General features: G+C 65.3%; 3 protein-coding genes across 13 annotated transcripts; 2 read left to right on the forward strand and 1 right to left on the reverse strand.

Moving 5' to 3' along the window:
- The first annotated feature begins 533 nt into the window (after positions 1-533).
- On the forward strand, positions 534-15419 carry MIB2 (mindbomb E3 ubiquitin protein ligase 2). 9 transcript variants are annotated; one of them, XM_025386390.1, is made up of 20 exons: positions 534-758; positions 1629-1735; positions 8313-8406; positions 8697-8868; positions 9634-9740; positions 9844-10038; positions 10135-10277; positions 10395-10502; positions 11508-11612; positions 11695-11857; positions 11932-12065; positions 12154-12302; positions 12402-12558; positions 12833-12993; positions 13088-13214; positions 13304-13537; positions 13868-14046; positions 14120-14301; positions 14446-14511; positions 15105-15419. In XM_025386390.1, exons 4-20 carry the CDS (start codon positions 8753-8755, stop codon positions 15341-15343), a joined length of 2565 nt encoding a protein of 854 aa, XP_025242175.1. In that variant the 5' UTR covers positions 534-758; positions 1629-1735; positions 8313-8406; positions 8697-8752; the 3' UTR covers positions 15344-15419. The 9 variants fall into 9 exon arrangements, with proteins under 9 accessions (XP_025242175.1, XP_025242143.1, XP_025242145.1 ...); XM_025386358.1 differs by having other exon boundaries at positions 540-758; positions 8313-8623; XM_025386360.1 differs by having other exon boundaries at positions 540-758; positions 8313-8623; positions 10407-10502.
- A 1052-nt stretch (positions 15420-16471) lies between these two features.
- Positions 16472-19470, forward strand: MMP23B (matrix metallopeptidase 23B). The gene is made up of 8 exons (XM_025386646.1): positions 16472-17154; positions 17562-17692; positions 17760-17899; positions 17967-18134; positions 18528-18692; positions 18769-18879; positions 19024-19150; positions 19267-19470. The coding sequence occupies exons 1-8, from the start codon at positions 16999-17001 to the stop codon at positions 19439-19441; spliced, it is 1173 nt and encodes a 390-aa protein (XP_025242431.1). The 5' UTR covers positions 16472-16998; the 3' UTR covers positions 19442-19470.
- Positions 19471-20499: 1029 nt separating this feature from the next.
- On the reverse strand, positions 20500-27204 carry CDK11B (cyclin dependent kinase 11B). 3 transcript variants are annotated; one of them, XM_025386545.1, is made up of 13 exons: positions 27092-27187; positions 26849-27007; positions 26237-26302; positions 25599-25658; positions 23417-23507; positions 22681-22802; positions 22327-22432; positions 21999-22120; positions 21810-21917; positions 21595-21711; positions 21246-21394; positions 20850-21039; positions 20500-20769 (listed from the first exon to the last, which is right to left on the reverse strand). In XM_025386545.1, exons 3-13 carry the CDS (start codon positions 26270-26272, stop codon positions 20677-20679), a joined length of 1194 nt encoding a protein of 397 aa, XP_025242330.1. In that variant the 5' UTR covers positions 26273-26302; positions 26849-27007; positions 27092-27187; the 3' UTR covers positions 20500-20676. The 3 variants fall into 3 exon arrangements, with proteins under 3 accessions (XP_025242330.1, XP_025242322.1, XP_025242316.1); XM_025386537.1 differs by having other exon boundaries at positions 25483-25658; positions 27092-27183; XM_025386531.1 differs by having other exon boundaries at positions 25483-25658; positions 26849-27204.
- Between the last annotated feature and the right edge of the window lie 277 nt (positions 27205-27481).

Raw genomic sequence — 27481 nt, forward strand, 5'->3', positions numbered from 1 at the left:
TTAGGTGTGCGTGGTGGCGCAAGTCTGTAGTCCCAGCTGCTCGGGAGGCTGAAGCAGAAGAATCATTTAAACCCGGGAGGCGGAGGTTGCAGTGAGCCGAGATCGCGACATTGCACTCCAGCCTGGGAGATAGGGAGAGGCTCCGCCTCAAAAAAAAAGAAATGAGAAAGTAGCTGAGCATTGTTTAGAAAGGCGGAGACTTCTCTGAGGAGAAAGCGAGAAACAAGCGTCCGCCTCTAGGGTGCAGAACCGGGGGCGGGAGGACGGGCCCGGACTGCCGTTTCTCGCTGTGTGCAGGTCTGCGTGACTCAAAAGCCCGGACCGGGTCCACTCTGGTGGAGTCGGAAAGAGGTGGCTGCCGCGCAGCAAGTCCCGCCAGTGCCCGCGAGCGCGACGTCGGTCTCGAGCCCCCGTCTCTATGGCAACCGAGTGCGTCTCCGGGACCGCCATTGCGCAGGCGCCCAGAGGCTAAGCCGCTCGGCCCCCAGCTGCGCCACGCAGGGCAGGCGAAGCCGACCCTCCTGCGCTGACGCACTTCCGGCGCCTGCCCCGCCCATCCCTGCGGCGAGGGCGTGGCCGTGGCCGTGGCCGCGGCGCTCCGGCGGGGGCTGGCCCTGGGCTCCCGCTGTCGGGGTCCCACAGTTTCTAGCCGCCCCTCTCCTCAGTGCCCGGTGGCCCGGGAGGGCCTGGGAGCCCGAGGCCGTCCCCGAGTCGCTCCTGGGTCACTGGCACGATGCAGGCCGTTCTCTCGGCTGATGGTGCGTGCAGGCGCGGATCTCCTCCCCTGGCCCTCCGCACCGTCCCCGAGTCGTGCTCCGCTCTGGCAGAACGCGAGCGCCGTCCCGGTCCCGCTCCCGCTGGCCCAGCCGCACCGGGCCGGCAGGGTCCGCTGGCGATGGGCTGGGGCTGCGCGCGCAGCGCCGCCGCGGGGCCTTCTGGGAGTTGTGGTCTGGCCGCCCGCGCGGGACTCCAGCTCCCGGCAGGCCTCGCGCGGCCCGGGGCCCGCGGCGCTGGGGTCGGCGCTGGGGTCATCGTCTGGGCCGGGTGGGCTGCGGCGCGCGGCGGGCGCTCTGGCCTGGCCTGGCCTGGCCGCCTCTGAGCAGTCGGGGCCGGTGGGCGGCCTCGCACGCCGGGACAGACTGACAGACGGACTGGCCGGCAGCCCCGCGCCCCCGAGCGGAGCAGGCAGGACGGAAACGTCCGGGCAAGTTGAGGTCGGCGGGTACTGCGCGGCCCTGGCAAGGTCTGGCAGCGGACGGGGCCGGGCGGCCTCCGCGAGCCTTCAGCACGAATGACAGGGGCGGGGCGAGCTCCGGGTGGGGTGCCCGCCGTGCCCGCCCCCGGCCCGCCTGTTCCTCTGCGCCGGCGCCCGTGCGCGTCCCGGAGCCTCCTGACGTCTGCGAGCCGCGGCCGCCAGACCCCGGGCGCACGCAATTACGGGCCCGGCGCTGGCGGCTCCTGCGCGCCCCAGACCCCAGGGAGCCTATCCAGGCAGGCGGCGGCCCTGGGTGTCGCGGCCGTGGGCCCGAGTGGACCTGGAGCCGGCGGGCAGCCCCGGGGGCAGACAGGCGACCGAGCCACAGGCCGAAGTGCTAACTGTGCATCTTGGCATCTCCCCTCGGCCACAGGGTTGGAAGCCCAGCGAGGCTAGAGGCCAGTCCCAAAGTCTCCAGGCATCAGGGCTGCAGCCCAAGAGCCTCAAGGCGGCCGGGCGGGCGACTGGACGGCCGGACAGGTGAGCTCTTGACCGTCCGCAGCCTGGTAGTTTGCACTTGGCGCTCCCACTTTGGGGCTCCGTGGAAGCCACGTCAGAGGGGCTGTGTTTGTGTCTGAACATGCGTGTGAGTGGAGGGAAGTGGTGAGTAATCCCGCGTCTCCCCTCTAGATTCGATACCCATGGAGGAAATAAGCAGAGGTGCCAGACAGGCCCCTGATAGGCACCTGCAGGATTGGGGCAGAGTGGCCGCAGCGCAGGAGCGCCGGCAAGCCTAGCCTTTCCCGGAAGGCCCCCTCTGTCCGGTTCCACCCTGGCCTGTTGCTTCACATGCAACAAGTGTCTGAATGTGGCTCTCTCCTGGCCGAGGGCAGCCCTGGGCAGTGAGTGGGTTGACACCCCAGCCTGCAGGGTGCCTGTGGGTCTCCACCCAGATGGGCAGGATTGGAGGTCGCCACAGTGCTCGTGGGCTTTCCCCTAGCAGGTGTCTCCGTGCTGGCCAGGCTCAGGGCTTCATCCCACTCAGTGGGCCTGATCTCCCTGGGGCACCCGGGATGTCCATCTGCATTAGCTGGAGCTACTCCATGGCCCGTGGCGTGCCACACACAGCGGCATTTCAGTGTCATTAGGCACAGCTGGAGGTGCAAGGAGGAGGGCAGCCTCATGTCCAGTCCCAGTTGTATGTAACTTGCTTCTTCTGAATAAAGGCAATTTGCTAACTTCCTCGCTAAATAGGATTTGGTTTCTATGGCTTTCAAAGCTTATCCAATAAAATACTTGCAATAAGGGAAGTCTCTCCTCCTACACTCTCCTGATTGATGGTTCGGAAATCCTCCTGCCCTCTGAGAGCTGGCAGTTTCTTGTGAAAAAGAGAAACTAAGAAGCAGTAGAACAGACCTGGTGGCTGCTTGCGTAGTTAAGATGGTAAATGCTAAATGTGTGAAACTGCCTTTATAAACCGTTTTCTCCAGCCTGGCTTGCTGGCTGCCCGTCTGGTTTGCTGTGTTGTGTCTCCAGTGGCTTTAGCTTCCAGGAAATCTGTGACCCAGGAAGTAGCAATTAAACACCTGGGATGCTGCCTCGAGGCTGGTGTGTGCTCTGAGGTAAGTTCCGATTTGCCAAAGCACATCTGTCGCCCGAGTCTTCACGCCCTGACTGCCTCCGTCATTTTAAACATCGGGAGCAGTTGCCTGCGGCGAGGTTCAGATGCCAGCCAGGGGCACAGCCTGTGAACTCTGGGTAGATAGCAAAGTCTAGCATTTCTAGCAAAGGAAAAACATTTGGTGACTCTCTGGGTAAATTTCTGACTGAGATGAAGATACCCATTGTGAGGCAGCATCCTCACATACAGCGGAAGCCTGGGCTGTATGTTTACAGGAGGAGGAGCAGGAGTGGCCACAACCATGTACGCCAGGGGCTGCATGGCCGCAGCTCTGGTCTGCTCCCTGGAGCGCCTCCACCAGTGCTGGGCTGTGGCTGTGGCTGTCTCTGGTTTGTCTTTCTGGGAAACCTTGGCCAGGTTGGCATGAGGGCAGGGCCAGCCTTGGACATTTGCACTTTCCATAGCAGCCTCTGGCCCAGAGCTCACCCGCTGTGGGCAGGTGATCAGGGTGATCAGGGCTCATTGGTCCCCTCCTCTGCACCTGGAGCCTTGTGGGTTTAGAACAGAAAAATAGGAGGGGGCAACCCAGAGGCCTCCTGATCTCCAGAAAGGGATGGGTGCTGGGCAGGTCCAGGGTGGAGGCAGAGGGAGTGAGGGGCCCTTGGGGGAACATCTGTCCTAGAGGGCTTGATCTCCAGGACTGCCCACCCCACTCCTACCCCTAATCTGGCGTTCCTCACCTGCACGCCTCCGGGAAGTCCTCACCTGAGGTCTGCAGCGGGTGTGCCAAGTGCTGGCCCCACATCACCTGCTCCCACCCCTGCCCAGAGCATGGGGCCTGCAGCTAGTGCCCTTGGGGTCGGCTTGACCCAGTCCCGGCCCAGAGCCTCTCCCATGGCCTCAGGAGGACAAGATGGTCAGGGAAGCCCAGGGGATGAGCCCTTTTGTCCACAAGCTTCCCTGTGAGATGGCCAGGCTGTTTGTGCAACCCCACAGCCCCCAACTCTCATGAACAGTGGGGATGGGGCAGGCCCCTCGCTGGTGGCCCCTAAGCAGGTACACTCTGTCCCCTTTGAGGAGAGACCCCCCAGATGGAGGGATACAAGTGCTGGGTCCTGGCTGGGGTGCTCCTCCTCCCTGCCTGTGGGGGTCTCACTCTTGCCTCCTGCCCCCACCACAAACACCCCCTAGAGAGGCCTTCGGAGGCAGGTACTGAGCCCCGGGGCCGGGGGCCGGAAGGCCAGTGGCAGGTGGTCTTGGGTGACTGCTGGCCCTGGGCAGTGGTGAGGAAGACAGGCAGGCGGCTGCAGGAAGGAGCTCAGGAGAAAGGCAGCAGAGCCTAAAAAGCTGCTGGCCCCTTCAGAGGGTCCCGGATGTTGAGCTCCTGAGCCTGGGAGCTGCCTGCACGTGGTGTGTCTGCACACTGGCGCCACAGAAGGGTCGGCGGGAGGCAGGCATGGCTGGAGACCCCGCTCAGATTAGGCAGCCACGCCGGGGCAGTGCCACGCTGGACAGAAGGGGCTGCCTTGGCAGCGTGACACACCCCAGACCCTTGGGGTGGGGGCCCTGCAGGGGAGGCCATGAGCAGGTGCCAGGGCTATAGGCCCCTGTATGCTCACATCCCAGCGCCTGGGGAGAGGCATGGAGTGGGCAGGCGCACCCAACTCCCCTGTCCGGGCTCCTCTCCCTTGTTGGGGCAACCCTCAGCAAGTGGGAGGCTGGTTCCAGGCACAAGAAGTGAGGCCGGGGAGGAAGCCCTGCCCATGTTCAGCCCAGTTGTGCCCCAACTCTGGTGGGCTTCCATGAGGGACAGCCTCTGGGAGGGTGGGGGTTTGTGGGCCAGAGCTGGAGAGCTGCCTGGCTGTGCTAAAAATACTGGGCATGCTGCAGACAGGTGCCAGTCTGGGGCACGGGCCACCCTGTCTCAGGCTGATGGCCTTGGCACCCCACCCTGCTGCGCCTGTGAGGTGGGGGCCACTGAGGCTTGGTCTTGATTCCCAGAGGTCCTGCTGGTGACCTCCCTGACATCTCTGCCCTTTGCCCATCCCCCCAAGGGCAAGGCTGGGCACAGGACACTCTGGTTCACGCATGGGGCACCCTGCCCCTGTCTTGTTGGAAAGGTCCAGTGGCATATGGCTGGGGTCCATGCCTGCGGGTCGGGCAGGTGTGGCCGCTGGCCTGGGCTAAGCTGGCTCTGGCTGAGAGTCTGGGCGCAGAGACAGGGCGTCCCTGCTGCAGAAGGATCACTGTGGGCTAGGCTGGCTCTGGCTGAGAGTCTGGGTGCAGAGACAGAGGGCTGCAGAAGGATCACAGTGTGGGCTCATGGCATTGACTTTTTCGCTGTCCCAAGTCTTTCATCTCGGTTGCTAGGCCCATCTCAGGGCTCGGCAGATGCGTGTCCCCTGCTAGCAAAGACCTCCAGTCAGTTCTGCGGTTGCCTGTGATGGGTCCCGCTCTGGCTCAATGGAGGTGTCTGGCAGGGAGGAGGCCCCGGCTTAGCGTGACGCCAGCTGTGGCCAATTCTGGGGGAATCCTGGCAAGGAGGAGGTTGCATGTGGATCTGGTGGAGGTGGATGGCCTGGCAGGGGGTGGGGCCCGCACCCCTAAGGAGCAGTACCCCTCTCACTTGTCCCCCCGCCAGCAGACTGCTGCGTCGGCCTCCCCGGCTGTGCCATTCTGCGGGGAAGGTCCCTGTGTAGAGGAGGCTGGAGTGGGGGAGCTCAGCCCAGGCCACGCCTCACCCTTCTTGGGCGCTCCATGGGCAAAAGCTGAGGACAGTGTGTGGATCCTGGGAGCAGGAACCCTGCAGAGCCTGCCCCCAGCTGGTGGCAGAGCAGGCAGTGGGGAGCTGCTGGGGCAGGAGGGGTGACCTCCCTCCAAGACAGCCGCCGTGGGGTCTGCAGGGATCTGGAGAGTCAAGGGTCATGGCCAGGGTGGGGCCGCGGAGCTGGGCTGGCCGGTGGAACTGTGTCCCCCTGGACATGCTCTGGGTGAGGCGTAGTCAGTGCTGGGATGGCTGGAAGTGGCCTCTGCTGGGCGGGTCCTCGGGACATGGGGGCTGCCGCTATCACAGAAGCCTGGCACACATTCTCTCTGGTTCTTATGTTTCGTTCACTCACGCAGCCATTCAGTCAAAGCTGCAGCTGGTGGGGTCCTGGCCAAACATAGGACGCGGCAGTGCACCACCTGGGGGCTGCCCTCAGAGGCCCGCCCAGGGGAACAGTGCCACAGAGGCCCATGGGGAGGGCCTGTGGGTCACCCTGGGTGGTGGCTGGGCTCCTGGCTCCGCGGGGCCTCTGAGGGCAAGGTGGGGCCGCTCTGGCTGCCACCTGTGGAAGCTGACCATGCAGAGGCCCAGCCAGGAGGCTGCAGAAGGCCGTGGGGAGGGCAGAGCCAGCCACCTTCCCTGATGGCTGTGGAGCTGCCCACGGGACCCGTCTCCTTGTCTGGGGCTCACTGGTGCCACAGGAAAAAGCAGCCCCTGGTGCTGGGGCCCGCCCTGACCCAGGCCTTGGTGCACATCTTGGCAGGATCTCGCCCCAGGTGAGGGGGGCAGTGTCACCCAACAGGTGAGGCCTCTGGACAGATGAGGCCACGTGGGGTTTCCCTGAAGAAGCAGAGCCTGGCTGCTGGGTGGGGGCTCCTCTTCGTCACTGACAGGGAGAGCTGTGCTTTTAAAACATCCCCCCGTCCTGTGGAAGCCCTGGCGGTTCTGGGCAGGTTGAGGAGAGAGAACTGGAGAGGCCAAGCTGGCCAGGTTTGTGCCCCTGAGAATTAGAGGGAGTCCCGTGCTCACATGCAGCTGGGGCACGGTGAGGAGCCCAGCCCTGCAGGCGAGCCCTTGTGCTGGACTCAGTCTCTGGAGTGGGGCTGGGCTCCTCACCGGGCCTTGCTCAGGGGACAACCTGTGGGGCTCAGGCCCCTGAGCCAGAGCAGGAGTCGGGGGCTTTGCTGTGGCCCCTCCTCACTGCCCATCTGCAGCCTCCCCTGGGCCAGGGTGTCTCCTGAACTGGCCTGAGATGCAAAGTGCTGGGCTGCAGTGCAGCCCAGGTGGAAGGCTGACATGTGAGGCCCAGGCTGGCCTGTGTCATGGAGTTGGCAGGGCCCCCTTCCATCCTCAGCCACATCCACCCAGCCTCAGGGGTCCCTCCAGCCTCCTGGGACTGCCGTGTCCCCCACCTCTGCTTCAGGCAGTGCTCCTGGGCTGCCTCCTTCCCCGGCCATAGGGTCCTAGTGGTTTAATGAGAAGTGAGTAGGGGCCCTCCCCTCCCCCACACAGGGTCTTGCTTTGCCCGCCAGGCTGGAGTGCAGTGATGCGATCACAGCCAGCTGTAGCCTCTACCTTCTGATTTGCCCTCTTAACGTTCACATCCATTCTTCTTGTTAACGAGACTGTGCTGAAGCCCAGCACGGTGGAGAGGGCAGCCCACGGTGACTCACATCTGCAGAGTGAGCTCTCGGGGGTCAGCACCCAGATTCGGGATTAGCAGTCCTGGGCCTCGAGCCCTGTGGCTGGCTCCATCCCTGCTTCCAGCAACCTGGAATTTGCACCTCTGTGTAAATGGAGCCGCCGGGCATGGCATTTGCACTTGGCTACTTCCCTCCATCTGCTGGTGACCTCTGGCCTGTGCTCTTTGTGGTGAGTGGGTCCCTGCTTGGTCGGGACTCAACCCCGCTTCAGGACCCCGTGGCCACTGAGGACCCAGGGACCTGCCTGTGCTCGAGTGTCTGGCCTCTGTTGTGGGTGCGCGGCGTGGCCAGGGCCACTTTTCCAGAGAAGGCTCCGGGGTGCTGTCTGGCCTTGCTGCACTGTCCCTGATGTGCAGGATCCAAAGCTGGCATCCCCCAGGAGCAGTGTCTGGGGACAGAGATGCCTCCTGGTCCCTGCTGGCCAATGCCTGCTGGTCTTGTATGGTGCCTGCGTCGTGTTTGCCATTTTCTGTTGCGTTGTCTGACGTTTTCATGTGGATCGCAGGAGTTCCTCACCCTGTGTGTGTGTGGACACAAGTCCTCTGAGGGACGCCTGTCACGGTATCTGCTCACATGCCGCTGCCCGTCCAACCATGTGAGTGTCTTAGGGGACGGCAGCTCTTTCTTTAGTGAACTCCAGCGTCCAGCTCATTAATTGGCTGCGGGAGGAGATGGCAGTTTTCTTCCTAGAACTTTATTTGTGAACCTTTCACGAAGCCCCCTGGGCCCAGACCACCCTGCCGGTCCCGCGCCAGGCTGGCATGGCACCCACCTTCCCCACCAGCCTCGCTGGTGCCAGACTGTGGGCCTCCTTGCTGCCTCCTCGGGCCCTAGGGCTTGAACCAGCCCACCTGCCCCTTTGGGCCTCTCCTCTGCTCTCCCGTGGAGCCTGCTGTGACCAGGAATGTCCCGTGGTGGCCTGAGAATACCCTCTGCCCACAGGTCCCGAGCAGCCCGGCCCACCATGGACCCCTCTGCCCACAGGTCCCAAGCAGCCCGGCCCACCATGGACCCCTCTGCCCACAGGTCCCGAGCAGCCCGGCCCACCATGGACCCCTCTGCCCACAGGTCCCGAGCAGCCCCGCCCAACATGGACCCAGACCCCCAGGCGGGCGTGCAGGTGGGCATGCGGGTGGTGCGCGGCGTGGACTGGAAGTGGGGCCAGCAGGACGGCGGCGAGGGCGGCGTGGGCACGGTGGTGGAGCTTGGCCGCCACGGCAGCCCCTCGACACCCGACCGCACGGTGGTCGTGCAGTGGGACCAGGGCACACGCACCAACTACCGCGCCGGCTACCAGGGCGCGCACGACCTGCTGCTCTACGACAACGCCCAGATTGGTGCGCCAAGGGCAGGCGGGACGGGCAGGACCCGGGGGCGGGAACACCCCCTCTGACCCCACCCCACCCCCAGGCGTCCGGCACCCCAACATCATCTGTGACTGCTGCAAGAAGCACGGGCTGCGGGGGATGCGCTGGAAGTGCCGCGTGTGCCTGGACTACGACCTCTGCACGCAGTGCTACATGCACAACAAGCACGAGCTTGCCCACGCCTTCGACCGCTACGAGACAGCCCACTCACGCCCGTGAGTCCTGGGCCGCACCAGCTCCTGTGCGGCGGATACCCAGGCCTTGCCATGGGGGCCTCGGCCTTCGGGGAGGCTCCCAACCACTCCGAGGGAGATGGAGCAAGTCTCTCCAGGGCAATGGCCTTAAGCGGTGTTGCCATGGGCGGGGTACAGAGGGTGGCCTCTGGGTGGCTCTACAGGCAGCAGTGGCCATCAGGCAGCCAGCATCCCCCAGGGAGGCATGAGACCTCCGCGAGGACTGTCCACACCTGGAGCCAGCCCCTGGACTGCCTTGGGGGCTGCTGCGCTCTGGTCCGAGGGCATCAGCTGGGGGAGAATCTAGCCTGCTTGGGGCAAAGGCAGCCAGAGATGCCACCCCGTCTCCTGCATGTCACCCTTGTCTCTGGCCCTCCCTGCATGTGGAGGGAGCTGTGGGCGACTGGGGAGTGCTATTGGCCTCATTCCTCCCTTACCACATGCTGAGCCCCCCTCTGGGCCTGGCTGTGGCCCAGCTCACCGGGAGGCAGCAGGCATAAAGCGACCACACCCAGAGGTCTTGCCAAGGGTGGGCCTGGGTGCCTTCCCAGCCTGGCATCAGGGAAGTCCCTGGAGGAACGTGGTCCGCAGGTTCGCTCCAGGCCCCTGAGCCCGGGGGCATTTCCTCGCAGCGTGTGGAGGATGCTGACCTGCTGGGCCGGCCATTCCCAGGCTCTCCCGAGTGGTTCAGGACGGGAAGACATGGCAGTTTTCTTCCGAGAGCTTTATTTGTGAACCCTCTTGCAGTGTCACGCTGAGTCCCCGCCAGGGCCTCCTGAGGATCCCACTAAGGGGCATCTTCCAGGGCGCGAAGGTGGTGCGAGGCCCCGACTGGGAGTGGGGCTCACAGGATGGTGAGTGGAGGCAGACGGGCAGAGGGCAGGGCCCGGCTGTGGCTGGCTCATGGCTCAGTCTCAAGGCACAGCCTTAGCCTGCTGGCGGGGGCTCTTTCCCCAGGAGGGGAAGGGAAACCAGGCCGTGTGGTGGACATCCGTGGCTGGGATGTGGAGACAGGCCGGAGTGTGGCCAGCGTGACGTGGGCTGATGGTACCACGAACGTGTACCGTGTGGGCCACAAGGGCAAGGTGGACCTCAAGTGTGTGGGCGAGGCAGCGGGCGGCTTCTACTACAAGGACCACCTCCCAAGGCTTGGTATGAGGCTGTCCCACTGACCCCATCAGCCCTCCTACCCAGGCTGAAGTCCCAGAGGGGAGGAACCGCTGCCTGAGGCCTGCCACCCTCCCCCAGGCAAGCCGGCCGAGCTGCAGCGCAGGGTGAGTGCTGACGGTCAACCCTTCCAGCACGGGGACAAGGTCAAATGTCTGCTGGACACTGACGTCCTGCGGGAGATGCAGGAAGGCCACGGCGGCTGGAACCCCAGGATGGCGGAGGTGAGCCGCCCCACCGTGGAGCCCTGTGTGCCCTGCCCTCCCAGCCCTGCGGACCCCCAGCCCCTTCCTCCCCAAGCGTCCAGCCCGACCCAGCCACAGCTCCATGACCCGCCACAGTTTATCGGACAGACGGGCACCGTGCATCGCATCACGGACCGCGGGGACGTGCGCGTGCAGTTCAACCACGAGACGCGCTGGACCTTCCACCCCGGGGCGCTCACCAAGGTGCCTGGGGGGCTGGGCTGCACCCCATCTGTTTGCTTCTGTAACCCCTTCCATGTATCCACTCGGCCTCGGGGGGTCAGGCAGGACTAGGGTGCCAGCTGTACGCACGAGTCCCCAGCCCTGAAGGAAGGGTAGGGACTGGTGGGTGGGGTCAAGGAGAGGAGGGGGTTGGGTGTGAAGGAACCCAGAGGAGGGTATGTCTCTGGGAGCTGGCGTGGCTGATATGGGCAGGTTAGGGCCTCCCTCGGTTCCAGGACACCAGGAAGGCAGGACAGCTTCGTGGGCGGGAGGGAGGCAGCTGGGCTAAGATGCTCCTGGTTAGTGCTGTATGGGGGCCGATGGGGGTGGCTGGTTAGGACAGGGAGGTGCACGTTTGGCCTAGGGTGGCGGTCCCCTAGTGGTGTGGGAGGTAGTGAGGGCTGCCTGGGAAGCAGGATGGCAGGGAAGGGGCTGGAGGTGGTGGCGGTGGCAGCTTGGATGGCCCTGGGAGGGGCAGGCCCAGGACAAAGCATCAGAGCTCAAATCTGGATCTGGGGTCCTGGATACCAGGCACCTTTGAGGAAGCGCCAAGGGGAGTCATGAGATGGGCTTGTAGAGTGAGTTCCCTGCATATGAGGGCTCAGGTGGGGCAGAGTGGGCCCGCCCTGCACCCCAATGTCCTGGGGCCCCACCCCCACACTGGCTCACGGGGCCCTGGCCATGCTGCCTGCTGCTGGTCAGCGTATAGCTCCCCACGGCCGGCCACCTCGGCTTCACACCTGCCCAGAGCTGGCTTCTATCTGCCTGGACACTCCTCCCATGGCTCTGGGGCTGGGGACACCCAGGGCTGCCTTGGACACCTGGGGCTCTCGTCCAGCCAGAGCCTCTGGCAGTGCTTGGGGTCGGGCCGGGGCCGAGTCAGGCCTGCCTGTCTTGTGGAGCTCAGCGGGTTGCCCTCCTGTGCTCCATGAGCCTGGGCAGCCACACACAGCTGGGGGGCCCCTCACGCCCCTCTCTGTTGCTCAGCACCACTCCTTCTGGGTGGGCGATGTGGTCCGGGTCATCGGCGACCTTGACACGGTGAAGCGGCTGCAGGCTGGGCATGGCGAGTGGACGGACGACATGGCCCCTGTGAGTCCCCTTGCCCCCCCCGCCGCTAGAGCCGCTGCCCCCCACACCTGCAGCCTGCTGTGACCCCCTCCCCTCCCCGCAGGCCCTGGGCCGCATCGGGAAAGTGGTGAAAGTGTTTGGAGACGGGAACCTGCGTGTAGCAGTCGCTGGTCAGCGGTGGACCTTCAGCCCCTCCTGCCTGGTGGCCTACCGGCCCGAGGAGGATGCCAACCTGGACGTGGCTGAGCGCGCCCGGGAGAACAAAAGTGCGGCACAGCTCAGGTGGCCGTGGGCGGTGGGGCTGCCCCTGGCCACTGCTAACCTCAGCCCTCCCCCGCAGGCTCACTGAGCGTGGCCCTGGACAAGCTTCGGGCCCAGAAGAGTGACCCAGAGCACCCAGGAAGGCTGGTGGTGGAGGTGGCGCTGGGTAATATGGCCCGGGCTCTGGACCTGCTGCGGAGGCGTCCAGAGCAGGCGAGCTCCCGCCCCCGTCCTCCCACACCGTCCAGTCTGAGGGTGAGGGGCAGAAGGCCAGGGACTCACCTGCTGGCTCTCCTGGCAGGTGGACACCAAGAACCAAGGCAGGACCGCTCTGCAAGTGGCTGCCTACCTGGGTCAGGTGGACTTGGTACGGCTGCTGCTACAAGCCAGGGCAGGCGTGGACCTGCCGGACGATGAGGGCAACACGGCGCTGCACTACGCGGCCCTGGGGTGAGGTCTGGGAGGGGCCCGGGAGGGGCCTGGCAGGGCTGAGCCTGTGTGTCCAGCCAGTGGGCACAGCGCCCTCCCTCTCACGTCCTCTCCCGTCAGGAACCAGCCTGAGGTCGGCAGGGTGCTCCTGAATGCTGGGTGCCGGGCAGATGCCATCAACAGCACCCAGAGCACAGCGCTGCACGTGGCCGTGCAGAGGGGCTTCCTGGAGGTGGTGCGGGCCCTGTGTGAGCATGGCTGTGACGTCAACCTGCCTGTGAGTTCTGCTTCCACCTGGCCTGGGTGCCGCCGGCCCGTGAGCGCTGCTCCCTGGGTGCCGCCTGCCCGTGAGCGCTGCTCCCTGGGTGCCCCCTGCCCGTGAGCGCTGCTCCCTGGGTGCCGCCTGCCCGTGAGCGCTGCTCCCTGGGTGCCCCCTGCCCGTGAGTGCTGCTCCCTGGGTGCCCCCTGCCCGTGAGTGCTGCTCCCTGGGTGCCCTGGCTCTTGACCCAAGCAGAAGTCACCCCAAGTGACCACGGACTCTGCCCCAGCAGGATGCCCACTCGGACACGCCCCTGCACTCCGCCATCTCGGCGGGCACTGGCGCCAGTGGCATCGTCGAGGTCCTCACGGAGGTGCCAAACATCGATGTCACCGCCACCAACAGCCAGGGTTTCACCTTGCTGCACCATGCCTCCCTCAAAGGCCACGCGCTGTGAGTGTGGAGTGGGCACACAGCTGTGGCCAGCCTCTTGCTGTGCTGCCCAGGGACAGTCCCAGGTCCCAGACCAACCTCCCTACTCCCACAGAGCTGTGAGAAAGATTCTGGCTCGGGCACGGCAGCTGGTGGACGCCAAGAAGGAGGACGGCTTCACGGCGCTCCACCTGGCCGCCCTCAACAACCACCGTGAGGTGGCCCAGATCCTCATCCGGGAGGTGAGGGCGCGGCCCAGGCCTGCCCAAGGACCAGGGAGCGGGAGGCCCACTGGGGTCCCTGGTCTGAGCCCGTGCCCACCCCTCCCCAGGGCCGCTGTGACGTGAATGTGCGCAACCGGAAGCTGCAGTCCCCGCTGCATCTAGCCGTGCAGCAGGCCCATGTGGGGCTGGTGCCACTGCTGGTGGACGCTGGGTGCAGTGTCAACGCCGAGGACGAGGAGGGGGACACAGCCCTGCACGTGGCGCTGCAGCGTCATCAGCTGCTGCCCCTGGTGGCTGATGGGGCCGGGGGGGACCCAGGGCCCTTGCAGCTGATGTCCAGGGTGAGGAAGTGTCCAGTGATGGCCCAGGGAGCCAGGCGTTCTGGGGGTGGAGCAGACGGAACCAAGTTCTATGTGATCCTTCAGCCTGCACCCCTAGGCAGCCTGGGAGAGGGGTGGTGCCCATGGGGTGGGGAGAGGTGGGGCTTAGGGTCTCAGAGTTCACCCAGCAGGGTGCCCCTCTTGCCTGTCCCACCTGGGTTCCGGAAGAGGTGCCCCTGCCTTCTATTTTAGACCTGGGGCGCCGACTGCTGGGGCTGCCGGGTGCCAGGAGACGCCTCCTTCGGGCCTGCCCCGGCGCCCGCCCTCACCGGCGTCTGTCCTGCCGCCCAGCTACAGGCCTCGGGCCTCCCCGGCAGCGCGGAGCTGACGGTGGGCGCGGCGGTCGCCTGCTTCCTGGCGCTGGAGGGCGCCGACGTGAGCTACACCAACCACCGCGGCCGGAGCCCGCTGGACCTGGCCGCAGAGGGCCGCGTGCTCAAGGCCCTTCAAGGCTGCGCCCAGCGCTTCCGGTGAGCCCGCGGGCGGTGGGGAGGGGGTCCTGCGGCCTCCGGGCCCCTCTCAAGCCGCCTCCTCCCCCTGCAGGGAGCGACAGGCGGGCGGGGGCGCGGCCCCAGGCCCCAGGCACGCGCTCGGGACCCCCAACACCGTGACGAACCTGCACGTGGGCGCCGCGCCGGGGCCCGAGGCTGCTGAATGCCTGGTGTGCTCCGAGCTGGCGCTGCTGGTGCTGTTCTCGCCATGCCAGCACCGCACCGTGTGCGAGGGTGAGTGGGGGGCCCCGAGCGGGGGAGCCCGGTTAGTCTGACCCCAGCCAACCGCTCTTCGCAGAGTGCGCGAGGGTGAGTGGGGGGCCCCGGGGGGGTGCGCCCGGGTAGTCCAGCCCCAGCCAACCGCGCTCCTCTCTGCAGAGTGCGCGCGCAGAATGAAGAAGTGCATCAGGTGCCAGGTGGCCGTCAGCAAGAAGCTACGCGCAGGTGGGTGAGGCTCGGCGCCCCTGACACGCCTCCTGCTCAGCTGGTGGTCCCCGGGTCCCTGTCCCCCACCCCTCCCACACTTCTGCCCATGGCCCTTCCCCAGGTCGCGCCCCGCCCTCCCAAGGCTCACACCCTGGCCCTAGGCCCGCCAGAGGTCACGGCCTGCTGCAGACCACACCCTGCCCATAACCCCGCCTGAAGGTAACACCCTCCTCCCCAGGTCACACCCTAGTCCCGCTGGATTTCACGGCCCCTCCCAGATCACACTCTCCATAGCCCCACCCCAGATCACAGCCCACCCAGAGCACCGCCTCCCCATCACACCCCGCCCCAGGTCACACCCACCCCACCTGCGGCCCTGACTCCAGCCCCCGCACCACCTTACGCCTGATCTCCACGGTTCACATCCTGCCCGCAGCCAGGCCCCAGCTCTGCCTCCAAGTCACACCCACTCCACCAACTCCCCTTCCAGGTCACACCCCGTCCCAGGTGACACCCCGCCCCCAGCCTCGCCCCCCGTTGCCCGCCTGCAGCTCCCCGCTCCCCCATTCCCCCACCGGCCTCGCAGCTCACACCCGTCCCTCACCCCGCAGACGGCTCTGAGGTGGCGAGCGCCGCCCCCGCCCCCGGCCCGCCGCGCCAGCTGGTGGAGGAGCTGCAGAGCCGCTACCGGCAGATGGAGGAACGTATCACCTGCCCCATCTGCATCGACAGCCACATCCGCCTCGTGTTCCAGTGCGGCCACGGCGCATGCGCCCCCTGCGGCTCCGCGCTCAGCGCCTGCCCGATCTGCCGCCAGCCCATCCGCGACCGCATCCAGATCTTCGTGTGAGCCGTGCCGCCCGCCACGCCCGAGCTGCCTTCGCGAGCCCCCGCCCTGTGTTTTATAAAAAGATTCTCGGACGTTGCCTCCGCTGTCTGCCTGGGGGACCGGGCGCCTCTGGGGTCCTCCCCTCGGGACACGCGGGCGAGCCTGGGGGCCCCTCCTTCCCTGGGGTGCGCCCCGCCCGCCCCAGGCTCTTGCGTCTAGACTCCCGTCCAGACTGCGGCCTCCGGGCCAGGACACCCTCCCGGCGTGGGCACGGCCACCTCCCGCCACCCGGGCCCGGGTCCGACGGGGCGGGGGCTCCCCCCTCGCTCCTCCGTCCTGGGGGCGGCCGTGGGGGCTCGCGCTCTGACCCAAGGGGCCCGACGCTCCCCAGGGCTGTGGGGTCCCGTCCCAGCAGGCAGTTGGGGGGCGTCCAAGGCAGGGTCTGGGACCTGGGGAAGGGACTGGGCGCACGCAGGTGGGGGGGACAAGCTGGTGGGGGGCGGTGTCGAAGCAAATACGCGGGCGGGTCCAGCGGCTCGCGCTTTCCAAGAACCGCCCGCGGCCGCCGCCAGCTGCTTGGCGCTGACCCCGTTGGCCGGGCTGCCGTCACCCTGGGCCCGAGGCCGGCGCGGAAAACGGGGAGGGACGGGACACAGGCCGGTCTGGCTCGGAATCTCCTGCTTCTCTGCCCAATCCCCCACCCCCGCCCCACGGGACGCCGGTGCCGGGTCTCGGTCCCAGCCCCGAGCCGCTCGCGTCTGGACACAGGCCGCCCCGTCGAGGCTTTGGGCCTCCGAGCTCCCCGCCCCCACCCCCAATCAGGACCGGTCCAGACCTCTATGCCCGGCGCCTGGCTCCGCTTCCCGTTCCCCCTCCCGTTTCCCTCTCCCCTTTGCTGGGGCCTAGCCGGGGATTCAGGAGCCACACACCCTCCACCTCCCGCGCCGCCGCCCACGGGGTTCCCCCGAGCCAGGACCCGCCCCTTCCCGGCTCCCTGGGAGACCCCGACAAGTTCCCTCCCTCCGACCCGCAACCTGGCACCCTCCGTGGCCCTTCCCTACCCACGCACCCCCTCCCCGCCTCCCCCTCCGCCGCCCCGTACTCACTGCCACGTCCCCATCCTGCCGTCCCCTCCCAGCTCTCGGGGACACTGTCTGGCGGGCGGCGCGTCCCCTGCGGCCCAGCTCAGCCTCCTGGGCCAGGATGGAGACTCCGCTCCTGTGGGGCTCAGGGGATTGTTGGGGATTCCATTTGGGAAAAAAGCCACCAGGTCATTCATGCCCGGCCGGCTCGGGGACCCCACTGGCTGCCCTTTCCTAAGCGGGAGCCTTGGCGCTGCCCTTCCCGGGTTGCCTGGGGCCCTCTTCGCTCCCCCCTTCCGAGGACCCCGCCCAGCAGGCCATGCCCAGGCCTCTGCCCCTGGCCCACAGGACGCGGGTCCCCATGCCCCCGGCTGGAGGCAGCAGGCAGCTCGGCCAACGGTCGGGCCAGCTGGTTCCCTTCAGGGGCAGCCTTGCCCCCTCTCCCGCCCCGTCTTCCCCCCCCACCCACCCACGGGGCTGTAACCCGAGCCGCCCAGCCATTGCCTCCCCTCCAGATCCTCCCCGGCGGCTCTGCGGCCCGGGCCCCCGCGCCGTGCTGCCCCATGCGGCCCTGAGCCCCACAGCAAGTCCGCCATGGGCCGCGGGGCCCGTGTCCCCTCGGAGGCCCCGGGGGCCGGCGTCGAGCGCCGCTGGCTTGGAGCCGCGCTGGTCGCCCTGTGCCTCCTCCCCGTGCTGGTGCTGCTGGCCCGGCTGGGGGCCCCGGCGGTGCCGGCCTGGAGCGCAGCGCAGGTGAGCGGCGGGCGGGGAAGCCAGGTGTCGGGGTGGGGGTTCTCACGTCTGTGGGTCTGGTCTGTCTGGGGGCCCGCAGGACGTGTGCGGGGTGTGTGGGGTGTTTGAGGGTCCGGATGTGCGTCCCGACGTCGGAGGGTCGGACTCTCCTGTGTCCAGTTGTTGGGAGGGGTGGGAGGCCGCGCCCTGCTGTTCAGCCCCTTCGCCTCCACTGGGCCGCGTTCCCAGGGACGTGCAACAGGACGCTCAGGTTAGGAGACCCGAAACCACAGGCAGACAGGACCCGCCACGCCCGCTCCCAGCCCTGGGCACCCCCACCCCCGTTTCCTTCCCGTCCATTTTCCGAGGCAGTTTTTGGCCCTGGGGACCGTCACCGATGCCTCCCACGCACGCTTTCTTCCCTGAAGGGAGACGCCGCTGCGCTGGGCCTCTCGGGGGTCCCCCCAACCCGGGTCCCGGGCCCACTGGCCCCCCGCAGACGCCGCTACACGCTGACTCCAGCCAGGCTGCGCTGGGACCACTTCAACCTCACCTACAGGTGCGCCCTGGCTTGGCCCTGGGGGAGGGGGCGCGGCCGGCCCCCGCTGAGCTCGCTCTCCCTGCAGGATCCTCTCCTTCCCTCGGAACCTGCTGAGCCCGCGGGAGACGCGGCGGGCCCTGGCTGCCGCCTTCCGCATGTGGAGCGACGTGTCCCCCTTCAGCTTCCGAGAGGTGGCCCCCGAGCAGCCCAGCGACCTCCGGATAGGTGGGCGCCCGCCCCCGCCCCGGCCCGGCCGTGCGCGCCTGGCCTCTCAGCCCTGTGCTCCCCTCAGGCTTCTACCCGATCAACCACACCGACTGCCTGGTCTCCGCGCTGCACCACTGCTTCGATGGCCCCACGGGGGAGCTGGCCCATGCCTTCTTCCCCCCGCACGGCGGCATCCACTTCGACGACAGCGAGTACTGGGTGCTGGGCCCCACGCGCTACAGCTGGAAGAAAGGTGACCGTCCAGGCTGCCCTCCTGGAGGCCTCTCCTCCGCAGCGCAGTGGGCTGCCGCGGTCGGGCTTTGGGGCAGACGGCAGGAGGGACCTTCCGGGGTGGTGGCTGCTACTGGAGTCGAGCAGGCAAGGAGGGGAGCCCGTGGGAGCCCCCAGTCCCGGCAGCCCTGAACTCCCTTTCCCATCCCCCTGCGACTCTGGAGCGGGAGCAGGAGCTGCATTCCTGGGGGCCGAGCTCACCGCCTGGGCCCAGAACATTCTTATCTTTCCGTGGCTGCGGCGGAGGGCGGCTCCGCGGCTGCGCTCCAGCAGATGTGCCGGGCCTTGGGGAGCTGGCCCACGGGCGGCGGGGCTGGGCCCGGGGCTCCCAGGCGCTGATCCCCGGGGCCCGCAGGCGTGTGGCTCACGGACCTGGTGCACGTGGCGGCCCACGAGATCGGCCACGCGCTGGGCCTGATGCACTCACAACACGGCCGGGCGCTCATGCACCTGAACGCCACGCTGCGCGGCTGGAAGGCGTTGTCCCAGGACGAGCTGTGGGGGCTGCACCGGCTCTACGGTGAGTGCCCTTGTCGGGCGGGAGGGCGGGGAGCGGGCGGTCCTGAGCCAGGCCGTGCTTCCCACGCTCCCGGCAGGATGCCTGGACAGGCTTTTCGTGTGCGCGTCCTGGGCACGGAGGGGCTTCTGCGACGCTCGCCGGCGCCTCATGAAGAGGCTCTGCCCCAGCAGCTGCGACTTCTGCTACGGTGATGCCCAGGGGCCGGGACAGGGCTGCGTGGGAGCTGGGTCTTGGCTATGGTCTGGGCTCCCACGGGCCGGGACGGGGCTGCGTGGGGGCTGGGTCTTGGCTATGATCTGGGCTGAGGGGGCTCTTCCCTTACCCGGAGCAGAATTCCCCTTCCCGACGGTGGCCACCACCCCACCGCCCCCCAGGACCAAAACCAGGCTGGTACCTGAGGGCAGGAACGTGACCTTCCGGTGCGGCCACAAGATTCTCCACAAAAAAGGAAAAGTGTAGTAAGTGGGTGCCCTGGCGGGTCCTCAGGGTGGGCAGCCTGGGGCCCTGGGGCAGGGGTGCAGGGCAGGCAGTGGGTGGAGGCTGTGCCTGCAGGAGACACCCCGCCCCCCTGCAGCTGGTACAAGGACCAGGAGCCCCTGGAGTTCTCCTACCCCGGCTACCTGGCCCTGGGTGAGGCACACCTGAGCATCATTGCCAACGCCGTCAATGAGGGCACCTACACCTGCGTGGTGCGCCGCCAGCAGCGCGTGCTGACCACCTACTCCTGGCGAGTCCGTGTGCGGGGCTGAGCCCGGCTGATAAAGCACTTTCTCTCTGATGTCCTCTCGTTCATTCTTGGGAGGGCAGCGGGCAGTCTGGGCAGGTGGACACCCCAGCCCCTGGTCCACCAAGAGGTGGGCGTCCTTGGGGCCAGGCACCCCCTGCTTTCCTGCACAGCAGACGACAGATACAGCACAGGACAGGACAGGCTTTGCCAAGGTGGCCCCTGGAAAAGTGGGATAGTGGAGGCCCCAGTGCCGGGGACAGCACGTGGGGTAGCCCCGGAAGCCTGGGTTCTGTCTAGGGCTTGCTCAGAGATGGGGGAGGGAGGCAAGGGGAGCTTCCCGAAGGGAAGCTCGGGATTGGGATGGGTCTCCAGGATCTTCTGCAAGGGGATGTGGGTGGGGGCTGGGAGGATTGGCACAGGGTGGGGGACTGCCTTGCCAGAGTGGAGGCCCCCCGGAGATAGGAGCACCCCTCCTGCCTGGGGAAGAGACTGGCCCACGTGGGGTCAGAGGCCACAGCCACCCACCCCACCCTCTTCCCCTAGAGCCTGGTGGTCTGCGACTCCCCTCCCACACACGGTCCCGGGCTACTGAAAGAAGAACACGGGGAGCTTTCCTCCAAGAATATTTTAATACATTTTAAAACTCATAACAACCTTGTATAAAAACCTGCTGAGGCTGCCAGAATACCTGGGGCTGGGGGTTGGGGGCCAGGGGCCTGTGTGGACAGGGCTGGTCTGTTCTGGGGCTGGGGACTGGGGGCCGGGGGCCTGTGTGGACAGGGCTGGTCTGTTCTGCGGCTGGGGACTGGGGGCCGGGGGCCTGTGTGGACAGGGCTGGTCTGGACGAGCGAGTTGGGGCAGGAAAGCATCACTCATCCCAACACAGACACAGCACAGGTCTCCAGCTCCAAAGATGAAACAATTGACCCGACCCCCACCTGCTCCAAATCACGGCCCAGCCAGCCCGGTGTGTCGAGAGTGGGACAGGGCGCGTGGGGGTTTGTGCTGCCCCAAGTAGGTGCCCGCAGATGCCCACCCTCTCCTCCCTGGGCAAGTCAGGGAGACCTGAAAACACAGCTCTTTCCTCCACAACAAGGAAAATGATTTAATTCTACAAATTTACAAACCAAATTACAAAAACAAAACGTGGAGCACGAAATAAGATGAGGAGTTCTGAGTCTCATGGCAGCTCCAGCCGCAGTAGCCGAGCCTGTGGTCCCGGCTGAGTTCTCCCCATGACGGGGTCTACTGTGACCTTCAGAACTTGAGGCTGAAGCCGGGGCCCGCGGCTGAGGCCCCCTGGTTTGTGGTGGTAAGGTGGAAGCCCGTCTCCTTCAGGTCGTCGTCACCCTAGGACGAGTCGGCTACCGTGAGGACCCTGCCCAAGCCAGCCCCACCTCTGGGCACGCCCCACCAGCCAGGCCCCTCACCAGCTGGCTATAGCCCAGGCCTCCCTCAGGGGGCCTCGGGCTGGTGCCCCGCTTCACACGCTGCTGCTCACTCTTGGCGGGCCACGTGGGGAACATGGAAGGATCGATGGGGAGGGGGGTCTCGCGGAAATACTCGTGCTTGAGGCCATCCTCAGCGCTGATCCTTCTCCCGGGAAAGTAGGTCAGGAACCTGGGGGGAGAGGACCAGAGGCCCAGGAGGTGCTCGAGTGCTCCACTGGGTCCCCCAGAGATGGGCTGTGTTGGGACAGGGCTCAGGGCATGGGGCACCAGGCACCAGAACAGTTCTGGAAAGTGCTGAGCCAGCAGGTGGGCCTGGGACCAGGAAGCCACCACTATGGCTCGGGACCTCCCGCCGCCTGGCTGCACTGGGCTCACTTGTTCATAAGGTCGAAGCCCTGGTCCGAGAGCAGGGCGCCGAAGCGCTTGCGGAGGTTGTTGTAGGGGTACTCGCTGAAGCTCATCTTCTTCACTGCGGGCAGCTCGCTGTAGCCGGGCCAGATTTTTTCACTGGGGGTCCCCAGGTCCTGAAAGACAGAGGCGTTTCAGCAGCCACGCCACGTGGCCCATGGTGTTGGCACCTGTGTCCCAGTAGAGAAGACAAACCACCAGGAGGGCTCTCGGTGGCCCCGGTCCCCATCTCAACCCAGCACCTGTGTGCCCCCAGCCCCACTCCTGAGGCTCCTCCACAGCCCCACAGCCCAACTGCAGCGGGGCCCAGACCCACCTTGAACACTTTGTTGATCTGATCGATGTCCGACTTCCCTGGGAACAGAGGCTTCTGAGTCAGCAGCTCCCCGAAGATGCAGCCCACCGACCACATGTCGACGGCCGTGGAGTATTCCTATGAGGACAGGAGAGGCGCTCAGGAGGGCCAGGGCCCGCGGAGCTGTGGGAGACTGCATAGGGGGCAGGGGAGGCTCTCAGATGCCCAGGACTCACCTTGGCACCAAGCAGCAGCTCTGGGGCGCGGTACCACAGGGTCACCACCACCGGGGTGTAGGCCTTCAGAGGAGATCCGTACTCCCGCGCCAACCCGAAGTCACCCACCTGCAAGGACAGATGGGCGGCTGTGGATGGGCCGGGCAGGTCTCCCCGGGCTGGGCCGCTCGGGGGGTGGGGGAGGCTCACCTTGAGGATGCCGGCGTGGCTCAGCAGCAAGTTGGACGTCTTGAGGTCGCGGTGCAGGATCCAGTTGTCGTGCAGGTGCTTCACCCCCCGCAGCAGCTGGATCATCAGGGTCTTCACCTCCCCTGGGAGGGAGGGAGACAGGCTCCCATGTGGACCCGACCGCCCCCAGCCCGGGGCATTCAGGGTGGCCCACTCGCCTCAGCAGCAACAGAGGCTTCTCAGGGCTTTCCCTGTGGATGCAGCTGGCCCTCCCTGCAGCAGTGTCACCGCGGGGGTGACCAGGACACTGCTCCCGCTTGTGTGCCACGAGGCCTGGGGCGCGCTGTACCTGGCAGGAAGGGCTGCTTCATGGTCTCCATCAGGCTCTTGAGGTCGTGCTCCACGTAGTTCATCACGATGTAGATCTTGTCCATGTTGCTGCCCACCACGATCTCCTGCAGGGCATGGCTCTGTGGGCACCTCAGGGCCCCCCAACCCCCGCCACCACCTGAACCCGGGCGCAGATGCTGAGGGACAGTAGGACCTCCAGTGCCACCCGGGGGGCGAATGCTTGCTTCTGTGTGGTCTGTGAAGGGCTCCGCTAAGCACAGGGAAGCACCTGGCCCCAGGACAGCACCAGGACAACATGGGGCCGTGGGAAAAGCCTTCTACCCGGGGCTGTGCGCGGTGGGGCCATGCTCACTCTAACGGTGACGATGTTGGGATGCTGGGCCTTGAGGATGGTGTTGATCTCCCTCAGCGACGTGATCGGGAAGCCCTCCTTCTCCTTCTCCATCTTCAGCCGCTTCAGAGCCACAATTTCATCTGTGAAGAAAACAGACGGCACTGAGAGGCATTCTCAAAATCACGGCACCAACAGTGGTTTTGTGGACTTGCTCAGTGAGGATCACAGGCAGTGCCCAAAGTGCATTTCATGGAGGGGGGTCTCGTTCTAGGTGGCGGCACGTGGGCACCAGGAGAACGCCCAGCCGAGGTCATGGCAACACCAACGGACCAACGGCTTCCACACTCTCAACGCACCACGGACACCCACAGCCACCTACAGCCACCTGGGATCCCAGCGGCCACGCCGACTCCATGTCAACTTCCCCAACAGAGCTGGCCTTACCTGGGATCCCAGTGGCTGACTCCCCAAGAGTCCCCGGCTCACACACCTGCTGGGCGGGACGCTGGGAATGCAAACCTGCAGACCAGCCCTGGCGCAGACCACTCCACGCGCTGGGTCTCGGCCCTGTGGGGCAGGCCACCTGCTACTGCGAGGGAGTGGCAAAGCCCCAGGGCCAGGCTGACCTCTGGCTTCTAGAGACGCTGAGAGGTCCAACCTCCAGTAGCTGCTCAGGTGAGGCAGGACCTCTCGGGCGGCCAGGCCTTGCCCCACTTCCCCTTGTCTTTGTGGGGTGAGCCGGGACTCCACCCACCTGTTTTCTTATCTTTTGCTCTGTAGACCACTCCATAGGTGCCCTCCTCGATCCTGTTCAGGCACTGGAACTCCTCGACGCTCCGGCAGCCCTGGGGAGGGAGCGGCTATGTGAGGTCTCAGTGGCCATGCCAGCTGGTAGGAGGGCGGCTGCGTCCACGGGCATGGCACACCTGGCGCAGGGCGGGTGCAGGGCAGAGCTGTGGGACTGGGCAGGGGGTAGGGCCAGGAGCAGCTCAGTTCTCAAAGTCTGTTTCCTTGCAAGACCATGTGACACTTTATTATGAAACAAAACCAGTGTGAACAAAAGGCCATCCCAGCCGGGTGTGAGGGCTCAGGCCTGTAACTCCAGCACTTCGGGAGGGCAAGGCAGGAGGATTGCTTGAGCCTAGGAGTTCAAGACCAGCCTCGCCAACACAGCAAGACTCTGTTTTCTTTTCTTTTTTCTTTTTGGAGATGGAGTCTCGCTCTGTTACCCAGGCTGGAGTGCAATGGCGAGATCTCGGCTCACTGCAACCTCTACCTCCTGGGTTCAAGCGATTCTCCTGCCTCAGCCTCCTGAGAAGCTGGGATTACAGGCACGCGCCACCACGCCTGGCTAATTTTTGTATTTTTTTTTCTTTTTGAGACGGAGTCTCACTCTGTCGCCCAGGCTGGAGTGCAGTGGCCAGATCTTAGCTCACTGCAAGCTCCGCCTCCTGGGTTCACGCCATTCTCCTGCCTCAGCCTCCCAAGTAGCTGGGACTACACGCGCCCACCACCTCGCCCAACTAGTTTTTTGTATTTTTAGTAGAGATGGGGTTTCACCATGTTAGCCAGGATGGTCTCGATCTCCTGACCTCGTGATCCACCCGTCTCGGCCTCCCAAAGTGCTGGGATTACAGGCTTGAGCCACCGCGCCCGGCCTAATTTTTGTATTTTTAGTAGAGATGGGGTTTCACCATGTTGGTCAGGCTGGTCTCAAACTCCTGACCTCATGATCCACCCACCACCTCGGCCTCCCAAACTGTTGGGATTATGGGCGTGAGCCACTGTGCCCGGCCAAAACTGTGTTCTACAAAATTAAAAACTTAGCCAGGCATGGCAGATTGCGCCTGTAGTTCTAGCTACTCAGGAGGCTGAGATGGGAGGATTGTCTGAGACTGGGAGGTGTAGGCTGCAGTGAGCTATGATTAAGCCACTCCACTCCAGCCTGGGTGACAGAGCCAGACCCAGTCTCCAAAAAAAAACGCCATCCAGAGAGTGTCCCTGTCAAACTGGGTGTGTCCCCTGCTTGTACCAGGATGACACTGAGGACGGGCACTACCTGCCAGGTGCAGCATGGCGCCCCATGCCAGGGCACCTCCCCCTGGGTGTACCTTGGGGCCGGTGCCCAGGCCGGATGTCACATACTCGGGGTGGCCTGTGGCCCAACGCCTATGCTCAGGAACACTAAGGGGCAGAGGCGCTCACAATGCATAGAGCAGTCGACAGAGGCCGCATGTGCCAGAGAGAACCTCTCCACTCACAGGCACCAAGGAGGGGGCCGAGTCCCTGCCGGTCTCCTAGGCCCCCGAGGCCACTGGTACCTTCTCAGGCCTGTCCCTTCCAAATCGCTCCAAGCAATATCCTGCCTCATTGATAGCTGCCTGAACAAAAGGCTTCTGGCCACACACATCGACACTGACTCCCGCAGCCACCATCCAAGCCCCGCACAGATGCTGGTAACAAGGCCTTGGTGCCTACATAACCCACCCACGCAGGGGTCAACTGGAGGGCACTGTTCTCCAGTGCGGAGGAGGACACAGCTCAGGTGGCAGTGACAGCAGGGCAGCCGCATGCCCAGGCTGCCTGCCTTCCAAGCTGCGGGCACCTCCCTGTCCACCCAGTTCCGTCCAGCACGAGAAAGAGGCAGGACCCAGAAGCACGAGGGGCCAGCGGCTGTGCCTGCCCCTCACTGCCCCGGTGGGCCCAGCAGCCCTGTGAGGAGACAGACGCCAACACGGGGCCAGGCTTCGCTCAGCCCCTGCGGTAACTCCAACTGCCAACGCAGACAGCGAGCGGCCCGGGGCGAGGGGAGGGCCTGACCTGCAGGGCTGGCAGGTACTTGGGCAGCTCCTGCTTGAGCTCGATGGGTGACAGGGCGGGGGAGTCGGGCACGTAGTCGCCCTCTGTCAGGGCGCTGCTCTGCGGCGTCCCCTCACCCACTTCTTCCTCTGCTTCTTCACTTTCCCCGGAATCTCGGTCAAACCGTGACTCTGGAACTGGAAAAGTTGAACCTAATTATGAAGCTAAGACAAGCAAAGATCACGAACCTCCTCCTGCCCCGGGGACATGAAGCATGTGGCAGGGCTGCCCTGTGTCCTGCTGGGAGGTGCTGGTGCTGGGCTCTCGCCCCCTGGACCCAGGGTACTGAGGCCTAGGAGCGCTGGCGGGCTCGACTGAAAAAGCGCCCAGATGCTGAGCTGGGAGGAGGTACGCGGTGTCCTGCGGGGGACACGCCTGGATCCATGTCCCCCAGGCGGAAGACACAGCCTCACTGCCGGCCGGAGGCCAGGCCAGGCCTCCACTCTGCAGGGACAGGCCGAGCCACCATCTGACTGGCCTCCCCTGTGGGGAACTGGGCCTGGGCTTCCCAGCTCCTCGGCCCTGCTGGGCACACAGGACGTCCTTGCTTAGCACCAAGCCTCACTGAGGAACGCGGGCCCCACCGGCACAGACTGGAGCGGCCAATGAATCAGGCAGCCTCCCGGCCCCTGGCGTGCCCCCTGCCTCTTAAGAGAGGGCCGCTGCACTTGGAGACAGACAAGGAGGGTGCTCTGTCTCCAGGGAGGCCTCTTACCAACCAAGAGGTGGTTTTCATTTTCTCGTTCTTCATCTTCACTCATTTCTTCCTCACTTACTTCTTCTGCAAGAGAAAGGAGGCGTCTGCTCAGACTGGCACTGGGGTGGGGCTGTCACAGGCAGGATGCGGGCTCTGCTTCAGCTAAGCAACAAGCGTTCCCAAGAATCGACACGGAGGCCGGACGCGGTGGCTCACACCTGTAATCCCAGCACTTTGGGAGGCCGAGGCGGGTGGATCACCTGAGGTCAGGAGGTCGAGACCAGCCTAGCCAACATGGTGAAACCCTGACTCGACTAAAAATACAAAAATTAGCCGGGTATGGTGGCCCACGCCTGTAGTCCCAGCTACTTGGGAGGATGAGGCAGGAGGGATCACTTGAACCCGAGAGGCGGAGGTTGCAGTGAGCCGAGATCGTGCCATTGCACTCCAGCCTGGGCAACAGAGCAAGATTCCGTCTCAAAAAACAAACAAAAGAATCGATGTGGAGGTGTCCTGAGAAAGTCCTAGATAGAAGGGAGTTTCAACTCCCCCGCCCACCAGCTATTTCTCTGCAGTTTCTAACACTACAGTGAAGTCACAACACCTCACATAGTCATCGTGGTGACTCACCGGCAGACTGCTCTGACGCCTCCTCAGAGTTGCTGCCGGTCTCCTCCTCCTCCTCTTCCTCCTCCTCCTCCTCCTCCTCTGATTCTTCACTGGTGCTTCCTTCCTCCTCCTCCTCTTCCTCCTCCTCCTCTTCCTCCTCAGAACCTGAGCCTGATTCTGCTGTAGAAAGACAGCAGAGCAGAGGGTGAACTTGGGCCTTCCTGGCAGCAGTGGTCAAGGCCTTGGCCAGGCAGTTCCAGGTACCTGATGAGGACTCGGCTGAGCTGGTCTTTCTCTCGCTGTCGCTGATGTCCTGTAAGTCGGACAGCAGGTCTCTTTCTTCCATTTTCTCTTCTTTTACTTATGAAATAAACCATTAAAAGTGAATTTGGGGAAATGCTTTTTAAACAAACAAGGGGCTGGGCGCGGTGGCTCAAGCCTGTAATCCCAGCACTTTGGGAGGCCGAGACGGGTGGATCACGAGGTCAGGAGATCGAGACCATCCTGGCTAACACGGTGAAACCCCGTCTCTACTAAGAAATACAAAAAACTAGCCGGGAGAGGTGGCGGGCGCCTGTAGTCCCAGCTACTCGGGAGGCTGAGGCCGGAGAATGGCGTGAACCCGGGAGGCGGAGCTTGCAGTGAGCTGAGATC

This window comes from Theropithecus gelada, chromosome 1 (genome assembly GCF_003255815.1).
Source record: "Theropithecus gelada isolate Dixy chromosome 1, Tgel_1.0, whole genome shotgun sequence".
Lineage (NCBI taxonomy): Eukaryota > Metazoa > Chordata > Mammalia > Primates > Cercopithecidae > Theropithecus > Theropithecus gelada.

Bases quoted from the DNA above. Each gene is read 5' to 3' on its own strand.
- CDK11B (XM_025386531.1), bottom strand. From the start codon at position 27,173: ATGGAAGAAAGAGACCTGCTGTCCGACTTACAGGACATCAGCGACAGC. The intron at 23,508-25,482 runs GTCAGGCCCTCC...CTCCCTCCCCAG, and splicing joins AGTACCTGCCAGCCCTGCAG to GGCTGCCGGAGCGTCGAGGA. The intron at 21,712-21,809 runs GTGAGTCCTGGG...CTGTCCTCATAG, and splicing joins AGCTGCTGCTTGGTGCCAAG to GAATACTCCACGGCCGTCGA.
- MMP23B (XM_025386646.1), top strand. From the start codon at position 16,999: ATGGGCCGCGGGGCCCGTGTCCCCTCGGAGGCCCCGGGGGCCGGCGTC. The intron at 17,693-17,759 runs GTGCGCCCTGGC...CTCTCCCTGCAG, and splicing joins CACTTCAACCTCACCTACAG to GATCCTCTCCTTCCCTCGGA. The intron at 18,880-19,023 runs GTGATGCCCAGG...TACCCGGAGCAG, and splicing joins CAGCTGCGACTTCTGCTACG to AATTCCCCTTCCCGACGGTG.
- MIB2 (XM_025386355.1), top strand. The intron at 12,994-13,087 runs GTGAGTGTGGAG...CTACTCCCACAG, and splicing joins TCCCTCAAAGGCCACGCGCT to AGCTGTGAGAAAGATTCTGG. The intron at 13,215-13,303 runs GTGAGGGCGCGG...ACCCCTCCCCAG, and splicing joins CCCAGATCCTCATCCGGGAG to GGCCGCTGTGACGTGAATGT.